Source organism: Cuculus canorus, chromosome 3 (assembly GCF_017976375.1).
Source record: "Cuculus canorus isolate bCucCan1 chromosome 3, bCucCan1.pri, whole genome shotgun sequence".
NCBI classification, from domain to species: Eukaryota; Metazoa; Chordata; class Aves; order Cuculiformes; family Cuculidae; genus Cuculus; species Cuculus canorus.
In genome coordinates, this window is record NC_071403.1 from 100,065,325 (window position 1) to 100,087,253 (window position 21,929).

The 21,929-nt window shown below is 43.2% G+C and overlaps 1 protein-coding gene across 7 annotated transcripts in view; it reads right to left on the reverse strand.

Moving 5' to 3' along the window:
• The window catches only part of LOC128851794 (uncharacterized), a 33,877-nt gene that overhangs the window by 8,921 nt on the left and 3,027 nt on the right, over positions 1 to 21,929 (reverse strand). For 4 of the 7 annotated variants that reach the window (XR_008449241.1, XR_008449242.1, XR_008449244.1 and 1 more), the window contains exons 3-4: positions 10,202 to 10,301; positions 2,438 to 2,518 (exon numbers count right to left, since the gene is read on the reverse strand). Coding sequence is in view for 2 of the 7 variants with exons in the window: in XM_054063272.1 (XP_053919247.1) it covers positions 2,489 to 2,518; positions 10,202 to 10,301; positions 20,799 to 21,078 (410 nt within the window). In the remaining 5 variants the exon portion in view is untranslated. Of the gene's footprint in view, positions 1 to 7; positions 1,746 to 2,437; positions 2,519 to 10,201; positions 10,302 to 19,618; positions 20,558 to 20,798; positions 21,902 to 21,929 lie in introns of those variants that run through there. The other 3 variants (XM_054063272.1, XR_008449245.1, XM_054063273.1) reach the window with 3 other exon arrangements.

Consider the following 21,929-nt stretch of genomic DNA (forward strand, 5'->3'; position numbering starts at 1 on the left):
CAAAAAAAATACAATCTTGATCAATGTCTGGGTTTGCGCCTCCAAGAGTTTAGATTTACATCTGCCTACAACCTAAGTAATGCACTTTGACACTAAGGATTGCTTGTGTTGCTGCTACCTATACAAAATTGTTTGTAAAGATGAAGATCACTTAAAATTGTTATAAATTCATAATGAACAGGAGCCAAACTTTTGAAAAGTGAATCCATTCTACAATGTGTGTAAGGTATACTTAAAAAAAACAGGAATGCCAGTTATGTTTGCAAGTGGCTTCAGATTAACGAGGGCAGGTATAATCCAAAGAACTGTTTAAAGGTCAGTGAAAAGTTTAAAGGTTAAACCCTGATACTTTTTTTCAGTTCAGACTCCAGAGAGTTCAAAAAGAAAGGCCCATTTCTACTCTCAGTTACACTAGTGTGAATTTAGTATTCAGAAGTGCTTGATCTTAGTTGAATTGATGTGGATTTACAGCACAAGAACTACCAGCTCTGGATTTATACTGTTCATTTGCTGCTTGGTTGAAAGAACAGGTTTTGTTCAGCTGCAACTTTCCCCTGGAAAAAAAAAATCCACTTAAATTTACCCATGGAATTTTCAGAGCAGAGAAGCTACATAAAATACTCTGAATATACTTGCAAAGATTGAAAAATACATTGGGAAAGGTGAATTTCCATATTAAATAATCTTAATTACTGCTCACTATCTCATAGCAAGAATAACATTCTTCCATCAGCAGTTCTACAGTTTTTTTTAATACGGTGCAAATGTTGAATTATAATTTAGAAGGGATGTTTGTTCACAGTAAAACCATCAGATCCCTGTTTCTACAATAACGTAATAGGAGCCACATCACTGAAAAGTAGGTCTTATCTCAAATAAGATTTCCAGCTAACATGATCTGAGGAAATATATAACAACACTGTGACACTTGGGTGACTTTATGTTTACTTTTCTACTTCTTTTTCTACTATTAGCAATAATAAAACCATACCAATTAGCATAAGCTTAAAAAAATCTCAGCCAATCAACAGGAGTATTCACATCTTCACCTTTTCTTCCTGGTCTAATCCTGCAAGTCTCCCTCTTGGACTCCAGTCTTATGCACATCTCTGATGACAGAAAATCTTCCAAGGGGTGGAGGGGTTCAAAGTAGCTCCTGATACAAATTGCAAACTCTGCATTTGAACTCTGCATTTGAACTCTGGGGCACCACCTTCGTCTCCTCTCTACCGACCGTGCTACTCACGGAAAGCCCATCTGCAATTGTTCTGTCTTAGCCAAGCCCCCAAGCAATAATTACTGGAGAAAGTTACTTAAAGAAAATGTACAGAGTTAATGATAAATATATAGAAATATTACAAACCACGTTCTGCTAATTCTCTTCAGGCAACGTCCCAGAATGTTATCCAGAAAGGGTAGGTATCCTCACAGAGTCATTTAATGCCCTCATGGTCTTACAGGCTTTTCACAATTGCCTCTTCTGCTCCTGTGTCCTCCCAACAGTTCTTCCTCATCTCCTTCAGAACTTCAGAACTACCTCTATGTTGTCTCTTCAAGTGTCTCCTCAGCATCTCCACTGTTCTCCAGCACCCCTACGGCCATTCATACCATGCCATCCTGCTGCTTTCCTACACCTTCATGATGCAGGTCTACAGGCCATCCTCGCATGGTTTTCAAACCACATAGCACTATGGGGAGGCTTTTCATCATTGATTTTAGATTTTATATATTTTTTCCTGTTGAAACTTTCCAAAGGAAACAGACAAGCTTTAAGTTGTGATCTCATGCAGAAGGACGGACTGAGTGTTGTGTAAGGGACAAAAATGAGAAATGGTAGCATTTTTCTAATGCATTCACATATTCCTGAAAATACGTTATATGGTTCTGGAAATTATAAGGCAACTGGTCTTATGACCCACATTACAAATTCTGGCTTGAAAAGCTGCAAGACTTTTCCTCCCACTGATCAGATATCTGTAAAAGCACTTCTAGCAAGAAGAGTTTGCCCATCTGACCTTGTGGTGGATTTTTTCTTTTCAACATTTGCAAACATTCACACAAAAAAAATCAGTTGTTTGGATCTGGATAGAAAATGGATCCACAAGAATGAGGACTTGGGCAACGTATATTCATTTCAGAAGTCAAGGAAATATTTGATGGAAAACATTTCTGCATCTTCCACTAGAATTACTGAATAGATTTGATTACATATATAAACTTCACTTTGCTATTCAAGTTCACCATGCATGTTTAGAATATCAATTATTTTGTTAGCATACCAACATGATCCAGTAAAACGAAATTAAACATGTTTTGGGGTAATAAAATGTAAAGCCTTATTTTTGTATCTTTGCTTTTTTTATACAATGGAGAGAGAGAGATTTTTGCAGAAGCAAAAATTATATCGCCACAAAAACTGTAAATTAAAATCATTAACCTCAGCCTTGCCGTAAGCATCTTTTTCCTCAGGGGCATGGACCAGCTGTCCTCAAAGAGAAATTTTCTTTTCAGAAAGCTCCTGGGAAAAACACACAAAATACATTGTTACACTATTTATAATATACAAAAGGTTTCCCTAATATGCTCCTACTGATCAGTAAAAGACCAGAAGGGGAAAAAACTGCTTTTAAAATAAAAATCCTCAAAGAGTCTTAGGGACATGGGGAAGGTTCTGAAGGGATTTTAATTTTAAGTAAGGTGTCATATTGTAACCACAACATTGGCTTAACAACCTATACATGCTCAGATGCATCAATTTCTGTAAGATTTTCCTAACTGTGGAACATGAGTGATATTTCTTACCTTGCTCAAAGCAGCTGACACACTTTAGTTTGGACAATACTTGATTTTCCTTGTCTCCTTGCCTGCTCTGGTGTACCAGGGTTTGCCTTTTTAGCATTTTACCCTAATATCCTTGTTATCTGTTACCTCTAAGTTTTTCGATGGTGCCATAGATGTGCATGATGCCACATAAGCAATAAAGTTCAGATCTGCTGAACTTGTGCACCGATGCGTTAAGCTACATGCAAGAATAATCTAGTTAATGAAAAGATGGCCGGGGGAAAGCACAGCTTGTCTCTAAGCTTAGGATGTGAGAGGTAGCATGGGCTGTGGTTTGCACTAGGAAGACCTAAAACTGCCACTGACCCATTGCGTGATTCTGAGGAAACCATTTCACCTTTCTATAGTGCTTTTCTTCTCAGCCTTCGTCTCTCCAAGCCGCCAGCCCTTCACAGCAAGATCTGTCTCTTACGATATGTGTCTCACAGTGGGAGCTCAGCTTGGCCTTCCAAATTAGAGCTGATTGGGAATTTTTAAATGAAATGAATTTTCATTAGAAAGCGCAGCTCAGTTTCAGTGTAGCTCTGCAGTGCAGTTGTGAGGATGCGAACTCAGATAACTCTAAAGAATGTATTGTTACAGGAAGTAGATCATCACTAGCAGGAGCTGTGGAGTGCACCTTGCCCTAGGATAACTATAGGGATGTGAGTGAATTGTCAGTCATCTGTAGTTAAGAGAGACAGCAGGTCAGGAATTTGAACCTGAATATGCTAGAGGAGATCACATGCTGTACATCTCTTTTGTTATTGTGTTTGTTTGCTTGTATAAAAAAACAAATCTCCTAAAAGCACTTGGGTTTGCTACTGGAAAGAACTGGAGCTTCAATGAAATCCTGAGGAGTTTCATGAGTGGGTTTATTCGGTTTCACTTGGTTCTGCTCTGAATCTGGCAAATTGTTCAGACTGTTAACAGTGAGATCAGACATTTTATCTTGTAAAACAGTTACAATCTAGAGGAGACAGACAACTTCAGAATAAATCATGATCAAATATTTGAGGATAGTTAATGATGAAAAGAAAGAGAAGTTATTTCCCAAATAACTCCAAGGAGAAATAGAAAGGCTTTCCTGGTGATTAGTAAAAACAAGTTGGCCCCAGCATGAGGAAGGACATGAGAGTAGACAGGTGTGGGCAAAGGGAATAATGTGATCAGTAAAGCAAAGGGAATAGTAACAAAGTTCAGTGGACACCACAGGAAATTAAAGCATGAAATTAGGGGGAAAGTTGTATGGCACTTCAGTAAGTGCCATAATGAGAGAAAGGAAATAACTAAGAATTTCCAAAAATGATACTATTGCAGCTTTTAGAACATTTCTTTAGAGGCTTCCGAGTATTAATTCTGGCGGAACACTCTGAAGAGAGAAACACTTTAGAGAGGTTTGGTTTTGTAAAAAAATATTTCTTGTTACAAAGCAGACCTCCACTATATGCCAGCATGAATTGCTAATTGTGTAGAACACCACAGAAATGCCAGAATGGCAGTGCTGAAAGGAAGATGTATTTTATTCCTAGCCTGACTTCAGCTTCTTACTGGCTACCAGTCTAAAACAGCCTGTGTCTAACCCAGAGAGTCATATTCAATTCACATGATCACTTTGCCACGGAGTATGATTGCACTACCTCTGTGGTATCTCCAAAGACCATGTAAAACATAATTTGCTGAAATAGCAGCTCTGTAGATGTGTCTCCAGGGGCCATTTTGTACAAAAGTTAAGATTATCAGGAATATCATATCACTTAGACTGAAGATTTGTACTGAATCAAACACTGTTCTCTCTGTAGCCTTTGTCTACCAAATGCCAATTCTGTGTGCATGGCTGTCAACCTGGAGTGAAGGTTCAGGCTCCAGTGTAGCTGAAATCAGGACAGAGTCTGCTGCTTGGTATCAGCGTTGCCACTGTGCTGACCTTTCAGGAAAATTAAGGCCTCTTTTTCTGGGAGCTAATTTTGCTTAAGCTCACTCCATGAGTTTCTATTCTCTAACTGTTCACTTTAGAGTCAGCCAGAACAAATCATTTTTCCAGCTTGCCAAAGAATATTCCAGGAAAATATATGGAGGAATGAGTCAAATCCTGGAAGAAAAATATTGCATCGACAGTACAAATTACTAACAAAACACTAGATTAAGCTCCTTGATGAAGACAGTAACTTTTCCAGTGCAAGCTGATAACCTGTATTATTTGGAAGCAGAAAAAAAAAATCTTATTTTAAATGACATGGCTAGAAAAAAAACAATGAACCACGGAGTATTTTGTGGGCAAAAGGTTTACTCATAAACCTTCTGTTACATAAATTGAGATTAAAAAGAGAAAAGTTTGAGACAAACAAGCACTGACCTGTGAGTGAGAGTTAAGCAAACATGTAGCAAACGTGAATTCAGAGATTCAGCCCTGTGATGGGGAAATACCCAGGGTAAAAAAGGCTTACAGAGGAAAGTTCTGTGGATTTTCAGGCAGAGAAATAGCGGTGGTTACCTCCTGCTGAAATATCATAGCCGCAATGAAGTGGTAAAGACGATAACTGACATGTCAGAGACACACAAATCCATCCTTATAGGGCTGACAACTTGGTATGATTGCTCTCCAAAGATAACTTTATAACTTGCTGAAGTGTGATTTAAGGATGCCCTGGAGCAGCACTAACCTGTGTACCTTTCTTGTGGGTAACTTTTCATAAACTATAGCTTTAGTTAATAGCTTATGCAATTTTTCATTTGACCTACGGGTGTCCCATGTGGGTGGGATTTTCAAAAACACTCAGGCACAGATCCACAAAGGGATTTGCACAGAGATGATTGCACCTATAATGCGTGTAGGGAGCAGAGCAGAGATCTGGCCACAGTTTAGCCTGTAATCTAGTGAGGATGCAGGAGTCAGGCTGTAACACCCATGAATGTTCACCAGGAAATCTATCCATGCTCATGTGTGAAAATGCTCTGGGTTGTGGTGATGCTTTAGCTCTGTTCCGACCAAAATGGAGTAAAACCAGGCACCCAGCCAAGAGCTCTTGAAAAGGCCAGACTGAATCTTTCTTTTACTGCTGTAGCTTTGACCCTTTCTAAAATATTTTTTAGAAAGAAGCACTTGAATTTTATTATCAGGTAGACCACTTGAGCAGGAAAAATGAGTGCTGTTTTTATTTCAGTATTTTCTTTTTCAACTGAAGCATTGTATGTATATGCAAGAATGAAAAGGATGATAAAAAGGATAATACAATATCCAGTTTGGTCTCAGTGATGTTAGATGTGCTTAAGCTGAAACATTTGATAATCTCTGCATGCAACTTGGGCTGTAGATTTTTGAGCATATCTTTTGATGCTGGCAAAGAGCAGGGGTTGTATCTTCATATATGTCAAATACTAGATTAAATTATGTCCTCCATAGGAAACAAGCCACAAGCAACAGTGTATCTTCTAAATAAGCCTTTAGGGAAGCTGCTTTGTTTCCATTTTTTCCCTGTCTTCTCACAAAGCCAAACCATCCCCTGTGACATTTTGCCACCCAGAAGACAGTTGTATTTGAAAGGTCATAAAGAGTCAAACCAAATAAATAGATGTGAAAAGCCGAAGTCTTTGCAATGCTGTGCTACAAAATAGATGACAGACTGGCAACTTCTGCACTAAGGCTTGGTGCTGATTTGATTCCTCAGACCCCAAGAGGTTTCAGTGAGTTTCTCTGAAGAAAAGCAAAGTGAGTTTCAGTTTCTCTGAAGAAAAGCAAAGTACAGGTTATGCTGGACTTGTGCCTGTGGAGCAGACAGCTACCTTTCCAAAGGTTGGTGCAATGCCAGGACATTACACACTAAACTCTGAGAGTCATGTTCTGACCCTGCTCAGCAGCTGAATTTACACTCCTCTTAGTGAGCAGAAAGTTCCTTGAAAGCAGTAGAGAACCCCAAGGCTCTTTAGAGCTCCTCAAATGTTTGCGTGTAGTGGTAGCAGAACATATGCATCTGGCTTTCACTATGACAGGTAGTAAACCCAGTAAACTGAAGGTAAAACTGCTGAAGGCTGCAGAGTGAACTGGAGAAAAGTCTTTGTTTGTCCTCTAGGGACAGCATTATGGGAAAGCCCACAAAGTTGTAGGTCCAAGCATGAAGCCTCCATTGGCTTCCAGGGCAGTGACAACTGCAAAAAAATAGCAGTGCAAAGGCCTAAAGGCATGATAAGAATTAGTCTCAAAAGCATTAGATGTTTATTTTGCTTGAACCTACATGTCATGCGAAGTATGATAATACCACTGCTGTTGTAGTTGTGTGGTCTAAAAATAAGGTAAGAACTGCAGGAAGAGGCAGTATCTTCTCTTAGAACAACTGTTTTAACTAGGTAGGAAAATAAAAATGCTTGCAGACACAAGTTCTCTTCGGTACACAAAAACCTTTCCCCTGCTATTCATATCAGAAGTATCAGAGGTAGTTGTTTCTTTTCCCTGTAACTTTACCTTGGAAACAAAGTGAGATCTGAACTCTGCTCCAATACAAAATACCAGACAATCTATGTCCACACATTAAATAAGCACTGAAAATGTTACTCACAACGCACTTTTTCCTAAAACTGATATTATTTTTAAGGTTATCCAGAAAAAAAGCTTTTTCTCAGTAGGTAGATTTTGTAGGCACACTGATTTAAAGTCACATCCTCAAAGAAAGCTGTCACGGATTATTTGAACACTTAAATCCTCGGGGTGAAATGCGGGCCCTGTGGAACTGGTATGCTTATAAGACTGTGTAGGCCTTGGTAGTAGCGAGTTTGTAATAAGGTGAAAGTTGGTATAGAGAATGGAAGAACAGGAAGGCAAGTTCTACCCTAAAGCACTTGCACCCTGCCCCTTGATAAGAAATCAAGTCAGTATTTTATGCTCCACAGCACTTAAAGATTTACAGTCCCTTGTCCTCACTGTTAAAGAAAATGCCATTTATGCACAAGTAGCAGAAAAGTAACTTACAAATAATTTTGGCTACTTCCTACTTTGTAGAAAGAACTAGAGTGGTGCTGCTGTCCCTCAGAATCAAAAAGAATTATGTTTTGTCAAATAAAATTCACAATTGACCATTCGCTGCAGAACACACGTTCTTGTTGGTTCTAGCATTTCATTCCTTTTGCATTATCTAGCTTTTAGATGAGGGAAAATACGAGGATGATGCTTTAGGATCATAGAAAAGGTAAGCATGTTTCTTTTCAAAACTCTCTAGTTCCAAGGAATCAAGATATTTCTTATAAGTATTCATTGCGAAGGCGGGGAAAACTAAAGAAAAGTGACTCCCAAGTACCTTCTGCTGTCAGATTTGGCATGAATGTTCTCAGAAACTTTTCTCTTACACATACATTTTGTGGGCTTGAGCACTATGTCCAAAAAGATAAATGGAGACTACTGAAATAGGAGCAGAAAACTGAAAGAAAGCCAGCCTCCTAGGTCCCTTAGTCCAAGGCAGGTACATTTTATTTCTGAGGCTGCCTGAAAGTCTAAGTCGGTTATTCTCACTCCACTTTGTTACCTGATCTAAAACAAGGTAATAACACTATTTTCTTCTATTTTCAGTGATTGTTTTAATCATAACAGAGACTCTTTCTTAGTGTGTACTATTACTTTGGTCAGCATAGAGAGTTTCTTTTGTCACCCCTAGATGTAGGAGCCATATGAATGCATTCAGTGTTTCATTGATAAGTCTTTAAATTAACACAGATCTCAGCATACATGCATATTCATATGTAAACAGTAAGGCTCTTTCAGGTATTAGCCTAAACAGAGGAAACCAGGTAATACAGGACAAGCACAGAAAGCAAATATAAAATGAGTCTTGATCAAATGGTTTCTACTTCATTTATTTTTGTCCTGCTCTGACTGGTGTAACTTATAATTAGTCTCTTCCTGCAGTGGTGTGGTTCCAAAGAATGGTGGATTAAGGAGAAATTCTAGAATTTCTCCGTAACTTGACAAGTTACAACCTGAAAAGCTACACTTAGTCCATTAAAGATTTTTCACAGTGACATTTTAGTGCAGCTAGGGAAATATGCCACTTTGCCATTTATCATTTTGAAGGCACGGACGGTGAAAAGGAGGTTGCTATGAAGAACAAAACAAAATAGATTACACATATAGAAGTGAGGTGAAGAATACTGATAAATACACACCACTGAATGTCAGGAAATGTCACTTGAGAAGCCATTTGCAGCTACCAGAACAGCCTTGCAAACCAGCAAAAGTAGCAAAACCAGGCAAAACAAGTTGGGTGTGCTCACTTCCACATGAATAAGCAATAAACTTCTCTGAAGTTACACCAGAAAGTTGTTAAACTTGATAGATGAATCTTTTTCCAAATAGCTCTGTCGCATACTGTATATGGCTACAAAGGACTATGGATGGTTTAATGTGAAAAAAAAAAAAGAGAAAGCATTGCTGAGAATGCAACATTTTAAGCATTTTTGTTCAAACTCTTGTATTCTGCCCTGTATTAAAGGGACAGTTTGAACAAAGGAGTGATTCATCACACCACTTTTTCTTCAATAGGGCTGCTCTTTTTTTGTCTGAACTTCGTTGTTGGAACTATTGTATTATCATCATTTCTCCTTTAAATATATTTGCCACTCTAGCAACAGGGCTTAGAATTAAATCAGTTTGGATTTGGTAGGCAGAAACAGTGCAAATGAAAGCTTTTCTTCTGAAAAACTTCTAGACATCTAGTATGCCATCTAAGTGTAAGTGAAAGACCAGCAAGATGTCTCCTGTCTTTCCAGCAGCATCTCGTTTGTAGATCTATGGATCAGCTCCATTTTGTTTTATAGACATGTTGACCTGGAAAAAGCTCTCCTTTTGAAAGTTACAATACTTGAGAGACAACATCAGGATTCCTTCAGGCTTATTTTAATCTGGGCTGTCTGTTTGCAGCCTCTTGAACCACTACTTCTCATTGATAATAAACAGAAGCAAAGATCTTTGACTCAGAAAATATCTCGAAGGAAAAGTAGAACTTCTTAAAAATTCAGAAAACTCTGATTGCTTTTATATTTAATTTTCCATGAGATTCTTCCTCCCAAATTCTAATTTATCTTAGCAAAATCAGAGGCAGGCTGCATCATTTTGATTTCATGAGACTGCTATCCCCAGAAACCACACTCATGCAAATTTCAGACCAGTTTTGTTTTCATTAGTGAAAAGCAGCAACATAGATCACATAAATGAGGTCATACAGGAACTCCTTTATTCAAAGTATATCATACATGCTAAGAAACACTGATTGTAGGACCATTTCAGTCAAACTTCTCACCATATGTTCATGTAAAAGCTGTAAACAACCAGTTCTACAGTGGCATCCTAAAGCCTGGGAGTTTAAATCTTTGAAGAGAACAAATTTCTTGTACTTACAGATCCTGTACATGGAGTAAGGGTGAACCTTCCTTTCTTGGGCAGGATGTTTACACAGTGAATTTTCTTTGTACAAGTCTTCACTCTATTCTTGCATAATCTAAATCAAAAATGGCCCTTGTTAGTCAAATTGAACCTTTTATTAGGTTAAATATAAAGCCTGTTTTAGAAATGAGCAATGGAAATCTGAAACAAAAATTAAACCGATAAGTTGCGTTCAGCACTGCGTGAACTTTCCCGAACTGATCCCCACCTCCTCTCACCCTGATTCTTTGAAAACTGAAGTAATCTTTGAGGCACAACAAGCATTTGACAGCATCTGTCATCCAGAAGATCTGCAGCAGTTGTGCTCCCTCTTCGGACTTGTTTTGAAGTTCTCTGTCAACTTGAATAGAAACGACAGAGTCTCAAGGAGTGATGCTCATGAGCTGAGAAGGCAAGGACTATGTCAGATGCAACAAAGGGGAAAAAACTACCTGTTTGTTAACCTCACCACAAATATCAGTGTCCCCAAAAATCTTCTCCTTTTACATAAAATTGTGCAGTTTAGCAAAAAACACAGGAAAACTTATTTACCTTTTGCATGTGAAATTTAATATATGTTATGTAATAATACCTTTTTTAGAAACTCTGAGGTGTATAACATACGCACCACTTGTCTTCAAGAAAAAAAAAAATTATTTTCCTGAAGGATATTTGAAAAGCAGAAATGCTTGGCTGAGAGCTTTCAAAGGAATTCTTGAACAAACAGGCAGCATATGAATATGCTGATTTTGTGGCAAGCACCTGAAAAGAACTTCTGGTTAGCAGCCTGCCTAAGCCAATGAATGGTTTAGTCCTTCCTTCCTCTGACCTAAGTGTGAAACTTGCTATCCGCATGCCAGACTTCACCTAAACTGCTGAATGCCCAGCAGCCTCCAGGCTTGACCCTGTAGGCCTGCACCAGCCCTAAGACAGCCTATGATTCCCCATAACCTAAAGTTACCCTCAAATGCAGCTCTTAAGGTACGTGCAAAATACCTGGAGCTCTTAATCAAACAGATCTCGTCCTTCGGAAAAAGCAGACAATTTGCCTGAACAAAGCGGTACGGGGTTTGGTTTGATACAGTCACTAATAAGGAAGAATCATAGTTTCTGTTATTGGAGGTTTTTGATACATATGCCTTTCTAAGTAAAACGAACATATAGTTCTAAGTGGCAGGGGATCATTTTTTGTCCTTTTTTATTTTAATGGCTAAACATTGTAATGCTAGCTAAATAGAAATTCTTGTCTGTTAATAGGTTCCTTTAGTTTGTAATAAATAGGAATGCTAATGACTAAAATTTGGTATTTGGTATGCATTAGCTTTTGTAAGTCTTTTCTTTACAGGCTTCATTGACATTCAATATGGCAAGCTTCCTTTGAAACATATTTATAAAATAACTACAGTATAATTAAACCAACAAAGCCATCTTTTAAGTAAGCTTAATAGCTCAGTTTTTCACTCTGCAAATTTTTTATTTTAAGGAGGAAAAATAGTTATGGTTCAATTCTACTGTATATTTCATTTCGCATCTAATATTTCCTTTCCATTTGCAATCTGTGCATATCTAATTCTTGACAATTGTGATTGTTAATAAGTATGCATGAAAAACATGCTTCATAGAATTTTCTGCAAGACTTTTTTTGTTAATGAGAACTGAAATGTATCTTTGCAAAGGCAATATATAACATATTTATGAGTGTGTACACACATTTTAACAGCTAACAGTGGTGTAGTTAATACAGAAAAATGGATTAATAGATATGGCAGGTAATAATCGAAGTGGATGCTGTTCAATAAATGTAACCAAAAATATTTTAATGATATAAAAGCAATACGTAAATAAAAGCAATTACATTTAATTTTGCTTTCAGCTTGGGAGCATTTTCCATAAGCTTTAATAGAGGGGAGAGCTTGCGCAGAAGGCTAATGCTAGTCAGTGTTAGCATTATTCATTAGGGTTTCTAAGTAGTACTTATTCTGAGATATTTCTCTGGAAGACTAAAATGTTCTTGGTAAGGGTACTTGGATCCTGATAACCCTAATTCACGGTATAATTCCCCTCATTCAGAAAATTAAAGTTTACAGTGCCCTCAGCAGTCTGAAAATCTTTATACTATTTAGAACCATGATCGTGTTTACTAAGGACAAGCTAAAAAGTGATAGCTCACATTATAATAAGTAAAGCGGAACCTCCTGTTTCTTAAACTCTGTCCTCTACATGCATAATAATATTGAGACCCCATTTATGGTTTGGTGAATAAAAACAGTTGACATCATCGTTATAATCTTTATCTAAAACTGTTACCAAGGTTACAAATTACCACCACTGTGTGCAACAGGTCCCTCCGAAGCAGTATCATCACAGATTAACTGTGATGTGCAGGATTATAATAAAAGGCATAAGGGATTATGCACAAGAAAAAAAAAACACGCTAGAAATAACACAAATACATCTACATCATGCAGTGCAAACCCTCTGCTTTCAGTGCTGAGATACACAGCGTGGCTTAATTCGGACATTTGGAGCGACGTTAGCCGCATCCTGGAGTGGCTCTGCAAATGTCAGGGAGCGGTGAGGGTAGGGTTTATCTCGACCTACAAAAGCAGCCGCTGCTGGAAGCGTTCTCGCATCGCCTCCACTCTTTAGCGGAGCATCCAGTTCAGAGGCAAAACACGCCTGGATTGTGTGAGGCGGGGAAAGAAAACAGAGTTAGAGTCTGCACGGCAGGGACCGGACCGGCGGGCGCGGGGGATGAGGGCTCCCAAACGTGTCGCTTGGAGAGACAGGATGGCTCCAAGGGAAAGCAGCACGGCAGGTGACCTCCTGCTCGCCACCCCCGGCCAGCACCTCCGTGTCCCCTCCGTGTCCCTCTCTTCCCGCTAAGTCACTTTACCCCGCCCTCAACTTAATGACACAAATCCGGGGCTCTTAAAGTCTTTGCGACTGATTGTACTCGCTCATTTATAAATAATGATCTCCATATAGATGCATAACAACAACATACCAGAAGTGTTCGGGGAGAAATCCGATTAAAGTCTATAGTTTTTCCCCCCCCTCCTCCTCCTTCTCTCTCCCGGTGCAAAAGTCTTGCCACAGGTCAGCTGTCACGACTGACCCAGGCTGAGGGGTTAAAGGGGAGAAAAGGCTCCAGGAGAGCTGCTTTTGCCCTGATGAGAGAGGGTATCGCCGTGCTGGGGTGCAGCCGGGAGCTAGGGTGCTTCGGCTCGGCGGGGGCTGAGGGTATTTTGAGCCCCGATCGATTTCCCCGAGGAGCCAGAATCGCCCTGTCCTGCCCGAAGTGGCGGTGACGCAGAGACGCGTTTTCCTTTCCTCTTTCGGGCGATTTAGGGGGAACTAGAAAAACAAACATCGGGCCGTTTCATGGAAGCAGCGGAGAAAGCTCCGAAGGGAAAAAGAGCGGGGCACATCCTTTTAGAGGAAGGACAAGGGTTCTCTTGAGGAGGGAAAACAAAAGATGACAGTGGTGGCTGTAACCCCACCATGAACCAAGGACCTCCTGACCACGCTCGGAGCGCTAACCTCCCCGGACTTCCCATTACCTCTCCATGACACTTCACTAATGCTCACACAATGGCCAACTGAGCGGTTTAAGTAAAGATATTTTAACCTGAACTAAACATTGTCTCCAGACAATAGGATGCAAAGCAACATCTGGCACCACACATAAACAACGCTGTGCAACAGCATATGCTCGACGTCTGGAAGTTTATGTCAACACTAAGCAATCGAGCTCGGCATGAAATCGTAATAAATGGCTGTTTGCTGCGCTTCCAAAGTGAACATCTAGGATCCTTCCTCCCGGGGCATCCTCTTCAGCTTGCGATTTCCCGGCAAGGCATTTTCGGAGCCCATCCGCGCCGCCTCCCGCCCGCCCTCGGAGCAAGCCACCAGTGAGAAATAGCAGGTCTAGAGCCCCCGGCCCAGCCTAGGGACAACGCCGGGCTGCCCCGTCCCCGCTGCGGCTCCTGCTCGGCCGCCGCTGGAAGCGGGCGGCGCTGAACGGGCAACTTCAGGGATGCGCGGCTTTAAAGAGGAGGCTCTGGGCTAATGAAACAACGGGAGGTGACTATTGCAAACAGCTGTTCCTCATACATATTTCATTATACAATCAGATAATGCGCCTTAGCACCTTCTCAATTATTCACAGATAAACATTTTCAAGACGTTTTGACATCTGTCTTAGGGCCTGCTATTAATTTAGTAATCACTGTAGTTAAAAATGTATAGGGACTGCACCTCGCAAAAACTCTTGATTTCCCTTACGAGGACAACTTCGCTAACGGCTCGCCCTAAGCAGCACAGCAGGTCAAAGAGAGCCACGAGATAGAGGGAGCCTCCCGGCACCCTATGGAGCTCCTGGGGAGAGGCGCAGGGCGCAGGTGGGGTGTGGGGAAAGATAGACGGCACCTTCCTTTCCTGTCTAGCCAAGAAACCACCCAGAAAAGCTCTGTCTGTCCCTTCGGTCGGGCTCTTGGCACAAGCACTCCCGCTTCTATCCAAGGGGAAAGGGCTCTCACCGTTGCCTCGGGCCGCCCGGGATGAGGGCAGCTGCCCTGCGGGCTGAGCGCTGGCCGGGAATGATGGGCACTAGAAGCAAATCCAGCGGTGCCCGGCCGGGCAGGGGGACGGCCTCGTCCCTCCTGAGCGCCAGGAAACTTCTGACAGAAAGTTTGTTTCACTGCTGCTTGGGCTGGTTTGTAAAACCTCATGGCTTTAGGGAGCGGCAGCGTCTGAAAACTGCCTCTTTTGTGTCACTTCCTGGGTAATAATCCCTTTTCTTAAAATACGAAGCACATCGTCCCCGGAAACACACGCACAACTACCAGATGTTACACATGAACCTTGAAGTGTGAGTCAAAAGAGCTAAGGGGGAGAATCAAATCTTGAGAACGGTTTCAGCAATTTATTGATTGAATAAAACCATCCAGCGCCTCTCTCCTCCTTCCCCAGGCTCCCTCCTCTAGTCACAAAATTCACACGCAAGCAATAATCAGCCCCCCTTTTGTGACCCACCCATGCGCAGGTGAGTGGATGGAAACGCGTGCGTGTTTTCCCGTCCTGCTACAAAAATATCTTGACTGAAACTAGTTTCTGCCGTCTCGCCAGTGACACTGCGTTTCTGCTTTGCAGAAGGCTCAAGACCCACACGTGAGCTAGAAAAAAAGAAGAAGAAGAGATGCTTTCAGCCTGGCCCTGCTCCTCTCCCTGTCCCGCAGGGTCTTGGTCACCCCCACAAGGACCCATGCACCCCCTCCCCTGCTCAGGGACCGCGGATGCCTTCGGAGGTCAGATGCCACTTCGCGGATGCCACTCAGATGGTCCTCCAGTGCTCGCTGCATCCCGGCGGGTTACTTAATGGCACTGCCAAGAAAAGTGTTGGCACCCGAGATAGCTGGGCAGAGTAAAACCATTACTGCCTTGCAGGTGGCAGAAGAGGATTTGGGGTCAGGCAGAAAAGAGGATACTCTATGAAATGGAAACAAGAATTCATGGTGCTCCGTCAAAATATTACCCATAGCTGAAGGCTTTGCCTTCCCTTGAATGCTCTTGTAAAACAAGAGGCTCGGATCTACCTGGAATACACGATTTTAGAAATTAGAATTAGGGGGAATAGGGCTGTGAATGTGTGCGGAGGGGAGACCTTTCCACCTTAGCAGCATTCCTCGTGTTTTAAAGAGAAGTGTCAGAAACCCTAGGAGAAACCTTGCTCTGGAAGCTTTCGGCCAACCGCTCCTGAATTGGTCCTGCACTCGCTCAGAGCTGGTCTGTGCCTACCTGGCTCTTGACTTCAGCTTTCGGAAGCCTTTGTACAGTTCCTACACTGTACTGGCAACTGTGTCCCCTCGGAGCCACCCTGCTCACCGTCCCCACCCCAGCCTCAAGACGTCCTTTGCCCTATTGATTTGCGCTATAGCTAAACAGGGCGAAAAGACGAGAATTGTATTCGACAGCTGCTGCTCACTCGTGAATAACAGGTTCAGCGCATACGGTATCTCTCGCCATTATCCTGTAAGTTAATATTGAGTAGCAATAGCTGTCTAAATATCAAAATCTATTTATAGGGGATGCAGAGCCATGACCTCTCCACCTGACCTTCAGGATCCGCAGGCTGGAAAACAGGGCAAAGGGGGGGTGGGAAGAGGAAAAGCCCAGGATTACAATGGACATTTGTGCGTGGCGGAGCTGGGCTGGGCTGCCTTTGTTCCGAAATCCTGAGGGGGACTTGAACCTTTAGGACGGCCCTGGCCCCGCGGCCCCGGGAAGGAGCGATTCTGTCACACTCTCTGTGTCTCCGCTGCGCTAGCGGTGTCGTTTCGTCCTCTTAGGCCCATCTGCAAAAGTTTCTTTTTGGTTTTTTTTTTTTGTCACATTATATAAAAACCCGATTGGAGGGGTGGGAAACAAAGCAGAACCCCGTTGACTAAGCAGCAGGTCTCGATGAGAGTTGGGGGAGCTCAGCAGAGGGCAAACCCACTGCTTCTAAAGTATTTTGCATGGGAGGAGATGGATGTGTGTGTCTTGCTTTGCTGCTCGCAGCCTCCTCAGCTCAAACTGGGGGTGCGCAGAGGAAGGGGGGGTTGGGGTGTCTTCCCACTCCCGCCTGGGCGAGTAGTAGGATGGCGAGAGGTGCGCAGTCTCAGGCGCTGCCTTAGGGGTACCCGGGACTCGGACAAAGTGATTGTCGGGGCTCTGGGCCGGGACCCCGTGGCATCCCGTGTCCTCGGGGATCCCCACCTTGCGGGGAGGATGCTCTATAGCGTCCCAGAGCAGGGATCGATATTACAAAGCGTATCCCCTCGGGGGAAGTGGAAACGGGGGGATGAGAGGAGGGGGGAGAATCCCAGGATACTTTCTGCTTTCACAGAACCGTCGAGAGCTCGTCCAGTCTAAATTAACAACTGCGCAAAACTAGACCAACTGCGAAACCTCCCTCCCCCTCCCGCCCCAGCCCCAGCTCCCGGCATTAATATGGCGCCTGCGAGCCAGGGAAGCACTTTTCTCGATGTTTAGCAGCTGAAATGTGCTCCCTGAAGGTCACACCAGGCGACGCGCCCGTTGGCTGCCGCGCAGGGCGAGTGCGCGGACCGGGTACAACAGGGGGACCCGGAGCACGGGGCGGCCTCCCACGGCCAGATGTGCCCCGGCCCGGGCTCCCCCTCCACCTCCCCATTTATCTGTCCGAGCTGCCCTTTTTTTTTATTGTCTTAGTTAATTAAATAAATAAATGCATACATACTACCGGGCTTCGAGGGAGTAATTCCTTGTGTCTGGAAATTAAAAAGGCTCGATTCTCCTATGTGACCCTGTTAACACACGGGACAGCTGTTCGCAGCTGCTTTATAAAGCGCCGATCTCCGTTGGTTTGGAGGTCGGAGCTACTGTTCTTCAGAAAGAGAAGTGCAGTTCAGGAGGCAAACTCTGTCCCCGGGGTTTTTGTGCATCCTCCCTTTCCGCCGGCTAAGTGCACCTACCAAGGGGAAAGAGACAGGCAGGGCTGCTAACTGCGCTGCTTAAATGTTCTCTGCTTTCCCCTACCAGGGGCTAAGCAAGGAACGAGCTTCTCTAGCCGTCCGAATAAAATAGGAAAGGTGACTTTTTAACAAAAAAACCTCTTCTTGGCATTTGCGTCCCACTTGAGAAAAGTGTCTAGGGAAAATGAAAATAATACCCCCCCAAAAAAAACAACAAAAACTCTACCTAACACACTTGGAAATAATCTTCTTTTAAATCTTCCCTCTTGCGACTACATTAGGCTCCGTGATATTGCATTCCAAAGAAAATAGGCTGAGTATTAGAAGAGGAATCTTCTCTTCCTAATGAATATTTACCCTGAGGTCATTACATTCGTAATGGTCCTCGCTTAACTTACCTTGCTCCCCTCTTTCTCTGCTAGAGACTGGGATTTCAATCACAATGCCCTCGATTTTAAAGTGCCATGTACCATTTAATGGCGGGGTGCAGGCAAGGTTAGAATATTATTGACTTCATGCAATACATAAGATGGATACATTTAAGACTTTTAACTTTTTGTTGCAATGACACGCTGTATTTTTATGAGATACCTATTATGTAGACAGAACCATTGTGCTGTAGCTGCCTCACAGTTGCTGGATCTTTTCTATCAGATGAAAGATTTTGAATAGTTTTCTTTCAACAATGCATCCTTTTGGTCTCGATACAAAGAATGTAGGCATGGTATACACTTAAACAGCTCTGTCACAGAGCAAGATTAAATAGAGTATATATCGAATCCTGTCTGCAGTGTAACACTCACAGGGAACGGAATGGAGCTCCCTCCGCCGCTGAAGAAGCCCATTAAGTTCTGGTGTCCTGGGAGCATCTCCCAGATTTCCCTTATCTGTGACATTCGCTAAGCTGTTAAAAATCTTTACAGCCGGGCTTTAAAACCGCCTGTTTCTCAGGGAAAGACCGGGTTGGATAACTGCATCTTTAAACAAAATCTACCGCCGGTGCAGTGGGAAAGGGGCAAATTCTGCTCTGCCTGGTTACCCACCTCGGCGGCCGCTGCTGTGCCGGGGCCGCCCGGAGGATCTCCCGCCCCCGTCCCACCGAGGAGGGTGGGTTGTCCTGTCCCTGCGCTCCTGCAGAGGTGCAAGAGGGGGCCCTGTTAGACACAGCCCCCGTGCCGGGAGCGGGGCAGGGGGTGCAGCCTCGGGTGCCCCCGCCGCTCCCCCTCCGGTGCTCGCTCGAGCGACTTGACCAAAGTGCACGTGCTGAGCCCAACTTTCCTCTCCCCCTTTCCCCAGCTTTGTGCTCTCCACTGATTGAGTCCCCACATTAAGCTCGAGATCCTTTCTAAGCAACTGCTAAGAAGTCAAGAGCATCCTTGCTTGCTTTCTCTCCGTGGCCTTTCATGCCCTCAATTTGTTATTCTACTGACACTTTTCTTAAAGTTAGCGCCTAGCATTGAAACATTAGCGACAAAAGCCCTGGAAAATCTCTCCCTCCTCACCGCTAAATCCTCTAATGGGTCAGTGCGTGTCGAATTTTTATTTGATTTCCAATAATCTCTAGTACTTCAATATTAAACCCACCTCAGCCCAGATCCTCACCTATGGGATATTTTTCAGCTTCGCTTTGTAAAGTAGAAACGCTCAGATTTCCTTCCACGTGCACCCACTAATTTATAAATGAATGTATACAGCTGTCTTCGTGTATATCTATGTCTCTATATCTGCAGTAACGCTTTCATTTTGTGTCAAAATAACATATCCTGTCACTCCACGCCAAAAGTATATTTATCGAATGAAATAGTACCGAGAGCTGCATCTTCTTTATCAAACCTTCATTTCTGCTTTACCCAATAGATAAATACCTTTTCATTTCTTTTCCTATTTTAAAATATGTATTAGAGTAATTGTTACTTGGAGGTCTTTTGTGTATCTATATCTCCTGTGATTCATATCTTTTGCTTTCTTTTAATCTTGTTATGCGAAATTACATACACGTTACTCAGGAAATCCAAGGAGCATAACTTTATTAAAGAAAAACTTCCTAATCCCGCAGTTTTTAAAAAAAATATATTTTAAAAAAAAATAAGTACACGTTCCTAACGTATGTGTTTTTGAATGAAGATGCCTAGGTCCTCTTCACTTTATTACGCGGATTTTGTGAAATGATTCATCAGCTCTCTGATTTAAATAAGTTTTAGGGTGAATCAAGAGTGAACATTATCCTCTAACCGGAGGTCAAGTGAAGGGTGATTTACATGACAAAGAATAATGCCCATTTTGTCCAATATGAAACAACTTCACCTTCGGCATCATTAAGAAGAATTTAGCACTTTCAGGGCTTTGGGGGTTGGGTTTTTTGTTTTTTGGTTTTTTTTTTTGTAAATAGTTGACTATGTATAGCGCAATTTCCCTTTCATAAATCACAATACAAAGGCCAACTTATTGTGCTCTTGAATTTCGGCGTTACTTTTATAGCCTTAAGTAGAGCGAATTTGCACCTGCTGGTATTTAAACTTTAACATATTAGCTGGGGACGACTTATCAGCCCAGCGCATTGCCTCGAAACAAATTAACAATCTTCATTAAAGTAAAGGAAGGTGCGGGGGGGTAGGAGGGGAGGGAGGAGGTGACCATTTAAGAGGCTGTCCCGGATCTTCCCGATCTTTACAGGTTCCGAGTGGATTATTTGGTGTCCTTATACCAGCCGAATTACCGCTTCACTTCTCTCTTTCGTTTCCCACCACCCCACCCTCCCCCCGCTTCCAAATTTCGGCTTCTCTCCGGGCACTTTAACCCTCTCGATACCCTCTTCCGCTGTGCCTGGAGCTGTGCCCTGCAGAGGAAAGTTCCGAAGAGGCACCTCAGCAGTGTTTCTGGGGTTCAGCCCTGGCGGCCGCACCTCCCTCCACCAGCACTTCACAAAAAAAAATAAATCAGGTCGTGCTCTCGGTGGTTTCTTCTCTCTTTTTTAAGGTCATTTTCGGCTGAGCTCCCTCCCTCCCCATAGCTCTGTCTCCCACACACACTACAAGAGCCCGTGAAGACAGTGATCTTAATCCAAATATCAAACTTACCGTCCGGAGGATCCTGCTTTGGAAAAAGTTCTGCTCTGCTGGGTCTCGGAGTTAAAGAAACGACCGTCATCCCTCATTAAGTGCTCAGGGCTGGGGAGAGGGGCTGCAGGCGGAGGGCCGTGAGCTCCCCGGCTCTGCCCTCCCGGCTTTGCTGTCTCTGCCCCCCGACGGGCGCCAGGCACCGAGACCCCTTTCCCCTCCGGCGGTTCCAGCGCTCTCGGGACGGGGGCGCACTGGGCACCGGCCCCAGGATTCCTCTCTCGGACACGGGTGTGCTCACCTAGAAACGTTTCCACGGTGGGGAGGAATAAGCGGGATCACCGCGGCGGGTGGGGGGCTCCGGGGTAGCGCCCCGGCTTTACCCAGCCGTCGGTTTCTTGGGGAGTGGGAGTGTGTGTGTGGGGGGGTGTCGTGTGCTTGTTCACAACTACACAGGGAAAGTGGGAGCATTTCGTGTTTACAACCGGCTCCGGCTTGTAATGGTGAGATGTAGTTCAAGCAGCGCTCCTGTGTGTCGCGGGCTCTTAACTGGAGCTTTGCTCAGTCATTGAGAGCAATAGAAAGTATATGGAAATCAATATATAGACAGTGTGGAGGGCAGATAATGGATTCGAGTCAGTGAGTGTTATAATCTGCATTATGGGCTTCCTATTGTTTAGACTGAGCACAAATTTCCAAAGGGTGAAGTGTTGGGTTTGGCTTTTTTTTTTTTCCCCCTCTCTCTCTCTCCCCCTTCTTCTTCTTTTTGGAGGGCTTTGTGTGTATAGGGGGAGGGGGTTGTTAAATCCTCCTGCCACAATTATCAGAGCACACCCCCCCTTCCCACCCTCCCCATCTGATTTTAAAGGTAGTGCTTTCACGGCGAAGCTAATGACTTTCATTTAATTGAACATGCCCTGATGTAGCGGATTGTTCTCGCAGCCCTGCGCCTTTGTTGCTTTTGGGGGGAAATAAAGCTAATCAAACCTTTTGTCACGGCCAAATTCTCCCTCAGGGTCTCCCAAACATTTGTTTGAATAATTCACCTCAAGAATTGAAAATACTAATTGATTTTAAAATGCTAGCCCGGAGGGACAGGGGGGGTAAGAGGAGTGGGAGGGTTGGGGGGTGTGTGGGGGGGGTAGCCTGGAA